Source organism: Camelus bactrianus, chromosome 23 (assembly GCF_048773025.1).
Source record: "Camelus bactrianus isolate YW-2024 breed Bactrian camel chromosome 23, ASM4877302v1, whole genome shotgun sequence".
Lineage (NCBI taxonomy): Eukaryota > Metazoa > Chordata > Mammalia > Artiodactyla > Camelidae > Camelus > Camelus bactrianus.
Window position 1 is genome coordinate 30072397 of NC_133561.1, and position 8725 is coordinate 30081121.

The following is an 8725-nucleotide window of genomic DNA, read 5'->3' on the forward strand; positions in this document are numbered from 1 at the left end:
TTGAGGTACCATCAGTTACAATGTGTCAATTTCCGGTGTACAGCACAGTGTTCCAGTCATGCATATACATGCGTATATTTGGTTTCACATTCTTTCCCTTTCATTTCTGATGGTCTCCATTCATGATTCCTTGATTGGCCCTCCCCCCTTGAATCAGAAGACACTTCCACTAATCGGTAATGAATAGAGTTTATTCACAAAGATCACTACAGGACATCGCTTAGCTCACATCACAGACATGGGATAAATAACTTCACAATAAATTAGTGGGGAGCCAACCCTTTCCCTCCAGGGAGGCCAGCAGGACCTTTCAATAGATGTATTTTATCATAAATATGGCTAGTTGGCTACTTTCAGCTGGGATCACACAGCCTGGGCCCAGCCAGTGGGACTTTCAACTACAGGGTGAGCTGTACTCAAACCCAGATTTCCCCCTACAAAACCAGAGGAGAGAATTCCCAATCAAAAGACCCTCCTTTGCATGAAAACAGGCCCCCCCCTTCCCCTTCAGAGTTCGCTGTCTCCCATGGGAAACCTCACAGGGCCTGTTCAATAATTAGGTTCCTTGTCTTTCGGCAGCGGAAGTTCCGTGATGATGCTTGTCAATCCAGGCCAGGAAGATGTCAAGCTCGCCCAGAGACTTAATGGCAGCCGATCGGACCTCGAGCTGAAACCAGGGAAATCGTCCTAAGAACCTGCCTTTCTAGACCATAGAATAGTTTCACACCACTTTTCCCATGTTCTGGGGGAAGTTTTCTTTTTATTCAACAATTATATTTGCAGGGCATAAGACCCTCCAGTTATTTTCCTAGCAGATGACTTAAATTGCTTTCCACAAACCAGCAGTTGGATCATGTCAGAAATAAATAAAATGTAAAGTTCTTCATTCCTTGCCCTCTGTTTTACTATTTCCTGTTATTTCACAAGAAAAAAAAAAACTTGCTTTAATGGCAGTTCTGCTTATTTTTCTGTTCACACCAGCTTGCTTTAGTACCTCTGCTCTCCCAGAAGGTTGCAGTCCCAGTGGTGCCCAGCAGTGGGGTAGGGAGATATGGTGTCTCCATTGGATGCATTAAAGCATCAGAGCCTCTAAGTCTGTGTCCTACCTAATGTCACACAGCCAGCTGGTAGCAGAGCTGGACTGGGACTCAAGTCTCCTGACTTACTCCAGCTCTTCCTCAGAAGACTACAAGGAGACAGTAAGGTCTTAAATTGTGTCCTGTGGAGCCAGACACCTGGGAGAGAGTCTTACCTCCACCACCTAATTGCAGTGTGAACTTACCCAGGTTATTTAACCTGTTTGTGCCTCAGTTTCCTAACTTGTCAAATGCAGATAATGGCTCATAGCATTGTCATGAGGAGTAAGTGTGTCAATGCCTGCAGTCTGCTTAGAACAATATCTGGCTCGTAGTGACAATGACATAAGTTTTAGCTGTTGCTATATTGTCACATGGAGCCTCCCCACAAAAAATCAGAGCTCTCAACAGATTCCCCGCCTCCTTGCTATTCAAAGCATGGGCATCCTTTGGGAGTGCGGTTGAAACACAGAATCTCAGACCTCACTCCAGACCTGCAAGCCAGAATCTGCATTTTAACAACATTTCTACATGCTGCATGTAAGAAACCCTGCCTCTACCTCTCCCTCTCCACGAGACATGCATTCTCGATCTACATCTATGTGAGAAGCACTGTTCTTCATCACCATAGAGGATGCTGACAGTTACTGGCCACAGTGACACCAAGCAAGTAGCATGTTTCACACATAACGGCTTACAATTCACTGGGGATCTTTGTTCCCTCACCTCAAGGGTATCACCCTTGCCCTCAAAATTTAAGATAGACCTGATAAGTGAGGGCATAAGAAAATGGTGGAGAAATGATAAGGAAGGGGAGGCCAGGAAATTAGCAAATGAACTAAGACCAACACACTCTTTGCAGACACAGAATTGGAAGACCTGCAATAAATACTGTTGAGTAAACGAATGAATTTGAGTGTGGAGAGGAGGCTGCAGGGTTGACACACTCTCCATCTGGCTCTTTCTTGTCTGTCTTCCCTACCCTCATCCCGGCCCTTACCTGATCGTAGTTGTCATGGATGATTCTGGTGGCATTGGTTGCTTCCTGCCCGCAGTGACAAAGCCTCTGCTTCTGCTGTGAGCAATTGGAAACAGTACCCATCAGAGGGCCTTACCACCCTGGCTCACCCTTACCACCACCTCCCGCAAGCAGAGTGATGGGTCTCCTTCCTCCCCAGGTGAGAATCAGGTCAGTAAACCTGGGTTGGAGCAGGAGAAGGGTTTTCAGAGTCACCTTGCATTTACGGGGAGGGCATAGCTCAGTGGTAGAGTGTGTGCTTACCATGCATGGGGTCACAGGTTCAATCCCCAGTACCACCATTAAAAAAAAAAAAAAACTAATAATAGAGTCACCCTGCTCTTGACCAGGGCTGGAAAGGCCTGGAGGATACGTGCCAAATGTATCTTGTCACCCCTCTGCAAGTGCAGCCCCCACAGCGTAGGCACTCAATGAATATGTGTTGGGTTAGTTAATTAAATAATTGGTTAAATGAATCTTAACATAAGTGGGACAGAGGTTATGACCTCTTCTCACAATTTGGAATCCAAGGCACAGAGAGGTGAAGTAACTTGCCACAAAGCCACACAGAAAATTGTTGGCAGAGATGGGGCCAGACCCAGGTTTTTTCCTGGTCTAAGTTTTTGTGGGTTTGGTTGGGGGTTGGTTTTATTTCTGAGGTTTGTTTTCAATAGGTGACAATGAATTTAGAAGTGACCCTTAGGATAGGCTATACCAGGGAAACACCCAGAGGTCAACTGGTATGGAAACCCCAAAGGGCCAGAAACCAAGAAACTACGGGTATGCTTGTGCTAAGCCTGGACTCCTTGGCATGCCTCTCTCACAGGCCAGCCCCGGGATCGCTTAACGGATACTTTGCTGTGAGTCGGTCACCCCAGGCAGATTGCCCACGAGGAAACTGGGTCTGATAGGTGTCCGCAGGGAGGAAGCCCTGGGCAAGGAAGGACCACTGGAAGAGATTCTCAACAGTTGTCCTGATGGACAACAGGGCAGGGTATTTCCCTTGAGTCCAGGAACCACTTCAGAAGGCCGACCGGGGCCAGCACATCCCAGGCTCTCCCTGGGGCAGATGGGAAACACAGGCTTGGAATCCCATTGTGGTGACGCACACATTGCTGTAGAGTCTTCTGCATGGAGAGGAAGGAGTTGGCAATGCTGCTGAGTTTTCTCAGGATTTGAGGGTTCGGCTCCAGGTGGTCCTTGAACACCCTGTCCATGTAAAACGCCAGGAGGTTCTTGGTCACACAGCACACATCTGAGGGCTACAGACACAAATCAGAGGAAGCCCCAGAGGCCCTCTCCTCATTACTTTAGAGACCAAAGCAGCCTGTTTAGATAAGGGCAAGAAGGAGTGGGCTAACTAAAAGTCACTGTTTAAAATTCAGATTGGTCCCAGAGTATCCCTCCTCCCCTGCCAACACCAGAGCTACTGATAACAAAGGCACTGAGGGAAGAGCGCAGTTCTCACCCTCTTTTTATGTGGCCAGGAGATGAACTGACAAGGGGTGGAGCCCAGCCATAGACCAGAATTCTCTCTACAGCATCTCCAACATGTCAGCACTAACTTCTGCTTAAACGCTTCCAGGAATCAGACACCTCCCTTTTGAAAGGACCAATGTCTGAGCGGCCTTCTTGAAAAGTCTTCCCTATGCCGTGCTGCAGTCGGCCTCTCTGTAACAACTCCGAACCATCAACATGTATTTAGTCAATGGCTGCTGTGCAGCAGGTGTGGGCTGGGCACATATTTCTTCCAGTGTAATGACCCTGTGTTTATCCTGACCACCCTGCGGAGCTCTCCTCCAGTTGGTCCCTTTTAAACTTCAGGGATCATCTGCATGGAGCTGAGATGTGTAAGAACGGAGACTGACAACTGCAGAAATGTGTTCATCTATGCAGGTCCTCTGAGGGCAGAATGCAGACTTCTCTAGGGGAAAACGCCTAGCTTGGTAGGGCACAGCTCAGAGCAGCTGGCCAGGATGAGTTTCCTTCCAGCAGTTTGCACCTTGCCTTGAAAGCCAGTGCAGGAAAATTATAGCTCAGTCTGAGAAGGGAGGGGTGGGTCTACAGCCAACAGTGCATTCATCTGCATTAGCACTCAAGCAGCAAAGGCTCCCTGCCCCCACCCCGCCCAGGCGTCTGTTCCTAGATGGAAACTTTTCCTGCAACACAAAAAAACCCTCCTCTTCCTCTGCTCCTGCCAATGTCCTTACCCAAAGGGGCAAAAAGTTGCAACTTTCGTTTTATCAGGGAAAGCGGGGAGAGAAGAAATATGGTAAAGACTTGCATCCTCATTAACTCCTTTCCTCTTGCCACGTCAGCTATTTCTAGACCCTGAGAGGACAAAAAATCTGAAGACAGAGGCATGAGACTTGGGGCTGTCTTCCTGGCTCAACCATGAACCACTCTTTCTCCTAAGGTGTCAGTTTGGTCATTTGAAAATGATGGTTTGGGAACAGATGGCCTTGGGAGCCCCTTCCAGCTGTGAGATCCTGTGAGTCTCTTACATCATTGGCTGAAATAGTATTTAGGAAGTGGCCACATTCATTTACCATAAAGAAATCAGACCAAAGACATGGAAAACAAACTTATGGTTACCAGAGTGAAGTGGGGGTGGGATAAGTCGGGAGTTTGAGATTTGCAGATACCAACAACTATATGTAAAATAGGTAAAGAACCAGTGTCTACTGTCCAGCACAGGGAACTATATTCAATATCTTGTAGTAACCTATAATGGAAAAGAATATGAAAATGAATATATGTATGTATATGTACGACTGAACTATTGGGCATGTACAAAAATTGACTCAACATTCTAAACTGACTATACTTCAATTTAAAAAAAAATTTTAATAAAATAAAGTAAAGGGCTTTGTGGTCATACAGTCTTTGGCTATAAAAAAATAAAGATAAAAATTTAAAAAAAAAACCCTGCAGAGACTCCCTACTGCCTCTCTTGTAAGGTTGAGGCTCGGCCTGGCTTTCAAGGCTCTTGGTCAAATGACTCCAACGTGTTTGTCCTCCTCATCCTCTTCCACTCGCCTTCACGTCCCTCACACAGAGCCTGGTTGCCTCTCCATCCTCAGACACGCATCCATCCATCTTACACACCCATTCTCCCCAAGCCCCTTCCTCTCTTTCAGGCACTAACCGACAGCCTCCTCAGCTTTTAAGTCACTGCTCATTTTCCCCATGAAACCTTCCAGAATCAGCCTAAGGCACAGACACCCTGTCCCATTTGAGCGTGTGGCGCCGCAGCCCCTCCCTGGGTAAGTGGTGCTCCTTTAATCCCTCCCTCCCAGGGGTTCAAAGTCCCTGAGACACAAGTGTCCCCTCCCGCATCCACTGACAAGCGAGAAGGCGGAGCACACAGAGGGCACTGGAGGTTAGGAAAGAGAAGAGCACGGGGTGAGGACTTCTCCCTCAGCTCAGGGCCACTTCACCGTAAAAATGACAGTGGAGGAAAGAGCAGATGCAGGCCAATACCTTAATGCTGTGCAGGGTCTCCGATGGGGACAGGATGGTGACATTCTGAAAGGTGTCCTTAGCTTGCTATGGAGGAAAACGTAAGAACAGACACAAGCTGTGAGTTCTCCATCTTCTCCGGAGACCCAAAGGTAATGAGAAGGAACTGGCTCTTCAAGTTAAGATGTAAAGTGATACACGCCCCCTTCACCCCAAACCCATACTCACGATGGCTTTTTTGATTCCTCGGAAACTCTCTTCTATAGTGTGCACATCTGTGGAAATCAGACATCTCCTGAGATCCCGGGTGTGCACTGAGCAGAGGAAAAGCATCGCACCCAGGAGACAGAGGTGAACACACTGTGCCTTCATGTCCTACAGGAAGGGATGAAGTCAGCTTCGCAGCAGAGTGGAGAGCAATGGAAGAGACCCCTGACTGAGTTCTCCTTTTGACCTCCCGAGGCACATCGGGTGACAACCCAGAAAGGATTCATTACCCTAGCCTTGCAGACTTCAGGGGCATGTGTCTCCTCATCTGGTTTCCTTGAATCAATTGAGTGAGCTTTCCCCTCTCCCCACTCCCCACCTCCGCCCCCAGAAAGCCTGATCCAGTGGCTCTCCCAACTCCCAGGGAGTACATTTGTATATAAATCACTCCCATGACTCAACACGGCTCACTTTTCAACAGGGGTGAGAGGCATTGCTTCTAATAAATTAAATAGGAAAAACAGGGTTGGTAATACACGCCTTAGGAGTTAGGCAACAGATCCGAAAAATCATAAAAGCACATTTGGTTTTTTTATGTTTGTCCCCAAAATAGGTGACACCCTTTTATTATAAACCCTCACTGTGCATCTGCTGAAAATCTTTCCTTTGAAGCCCACTGTGAAGATGTCACCTTCTAGAGAAGATGAGAAAAGGAGGAAGGAAGGTGCAAGGCATCTAATAACTAACCACAAAAAAGAGAGAGACCAGCAAAGGGCAAGATGGCAGTTCCCCTCCATCATCCACTGAGTCAGGGGGTAGTGGGGAGATGTTGGCAGCTCGCTAGCCCCCAGCCGGGGCCACAGCTGAGAGGCCTGCTGCCTCTTCTAGTTCCTGCATCCCTCTCTGCCTCTTTTCATTGACCCACCTTCAGTGGTGTCGGATAATACACCTTGAGAAACACGCCCAAAGCATAATTGTGCAGCCTGTTGAATTCTTTCTCTGACTTTCCCCAGCACTCGCACACGTTTCACAAACAGGGCTGAGCATTAAAGATAAGTCACAGGGCGACACACATAAATAGACCAGCTTCTGCCCAGCATCCTGCACGGTGCCCACCGAGCACTCACTTCCCGCCATGTGTGCGCGGGGTAAGTGTAGTGTGTGCGTCAGTGGAGGAGAGGGCGGCACCACGCACAGGAAGCCAACTGAAGAAGCTGCCTGTGTGACAGCGTGAGCCACACCTGTCCCCACTCCTCCCAACCCCAGATCCTCCTCCGGAGTCCCAGGCTTTTCTCCAGAAAGCCGAGAAACAGCAAATCCTGTTTAGAAAGCCGTTTTTCCTTACCTCTCCTTAACTCAGCACCATTCCCAGTGAGGGGCAGGTGTATACTGAGACCTCACTGGAGAGCAGGCATTATACTAAAGAGTTTGATTTCTCTTCTACCAACCTCTCTCTTTCTAGGAAAACAAGACCCCATTAGCAGGGAAAACTGTAGAATCCCCCAGAGCTGTCTCCTCAAAAGGCACCTGGGTACTTCTAGAAAGCCAAGTGACAAGAAGGGAGTACAGGTTTTCTTCTGACAAGCAACTCTCAGAAGAGTGGGGCGTTGCCCGCTCATCCCCCACCGGGAGCCTCAGACACGGTGTGGAGGAGAAAGGCATCTCCTTCCACTTGGCGAGGCGACGCCAGACCTCACGGCTGATTCAGATCACAGTAGTAGCTAACATTTATCCTAGTGCCTTGGGCCCCGTGCCAAGCATTTTCCACAATTATATTTAATGCTCACAGCCACCCTGTGATGTAGGTTCTGTTTCCATCCTTGCTTTACTAAAGAGGGAACTGACACTTAAGGAGGTGAGGTAACCGGCCCAAGGTACTCAGCCACCAAGCGGCGGAGCCGGGACGTGAAGGCAGGCATTGGGCTCTGGAATCCACCCTCCTAACCACTGCACCACCCCAGCTACAGCGCTGTCCTTCTGGGATCTCATCCGGAGAAGGCAGCAGACCCCCTTACCCCGGACAAACAGGAACACATTTCTGATCGGGTCCCACTGAATCAGATATTGTTAAAGATACTGATTACCGCAAAGGATTAAAAATACATAAATTATAAAGTGTTCAGTGCAGTTCCTAGAACAAAAAGGTTATAATAAATGCTAGATTCCTTCCCCTTTCCTTTCTTTCTTCCTTCCCTCTCTCCCACTCGCTCTCTCTTCTTATTGAAAATAAGGTACTAAGAAGTTCATCCTCTGCATGGATTCTACAAAATACCCAGCTCCTGGGACTACACCGGCCGTGTCCAGCGACAACAGGTCACCTCTCTGCAGCTCTGAAGGATGAGGGCTGGGAAGGTGAGGAACAAAAGCCTCTGCGGAAGGACAGCCCGAGCCTCACCTCTCACAGGTGCTGCCCAGCTGCTCTGGTGTCTTCTCGCTCCTTGCTGCTTGCCACTTGTAGAGAGCTGGTCACTTTTATGCAGATGAATACGAGGAAGTGCTGTCAAGGTTTACTGGGTGGGTCCATTCTGGGGGAAGATTGTTTTTCCCCTCGTTCTCTTAGTATCTCATTTCCTGAGCTTTCCTTTTCTTCTGAGATGCAGCTGATTAATCATTATTAAGAAATGCCTCTTTTTTCTCCGTCTTGACATGCAGACTCTAGGAAAACTGAACTTCCCATCTTTATGCAAATAAGAATTTCTTGCAATTCTGTGTCCATACGGAAAAAATCCAAGCTAGGCCACTTTCCTGAGAGCTGCAGCTCACCACCAACTATACCCTGCAGGCAAACTCCAGTAAGCACCCTCCCAACAACCACGCCCTTCTGCAGCCAGTCCCCAGCCTCAGCAGGTGTCCTGGCTCCAGCTCGCTCCATTTGAGTTATTCACCACCTACCATGTGCCAGGCACTCGCTAAATGCTTTCCACATGTTATTGCGTTTAACTTCGTGGGGAACATTCTTTTC

At 48.3% G+C, this 8725-nt stretch overlaps 1 protein-coding gene across 1 annotated transcript; it reads right to left on the reverse strand.

Annotated features, from left to right (window-relative positions):
• Positions 1-217: 217 nt before the first annotated feature.
• On the reverse strand, positions 218-8212 carry IL19 (interleukin 19). Its single transcript, XM_010963292.3, has 6 exons — positions 8159-8212; positions 5785-5931; positions 5578-5643; positions 3204-3356; positions 2077-2151; positions 218-667 (listed from the first exon to the last, which is right to left on the reverse strand). The coding sequence occupies exons 2-6, from the start codon at positions 5926-5928 to the stop codon at positions 557-559; spliced, it is 549 nt and encodes a 182-aa protein (XP_010961594.1). The 5' UTR covers positions 5929-5931; positions 8159-8212; the 3' UTR covers positions 218-556.
• Positions 8213-8725: the final 513 nt, after the last annotated feature.

Excerpts from the sequence above, each read along its gene's own strand:
- IL19 (XM_010963292.3), bottom strand. The coding sequence starts at position 5,928 with ATGAAGGCACAGTGTGTTCACCTCTGTCTCCTGGGTGCGATGCTTTTC. Across the intron at positions 5,644-5,784 it reads GAGGAATCAAAAAAGCCATC|CAAGCTAAGGACACCTTTCA; the intron begins GTGAGTATGGGT and ends TTTCCTCCATAG. Across the intron at positions 668-2,076 it reads TCCATGACAACTACGATCAG|CTCGAGGTCCGATCGGCTGC; the intron begins GTAAGGGCCGGG and ends CCCTGGTTTCAG.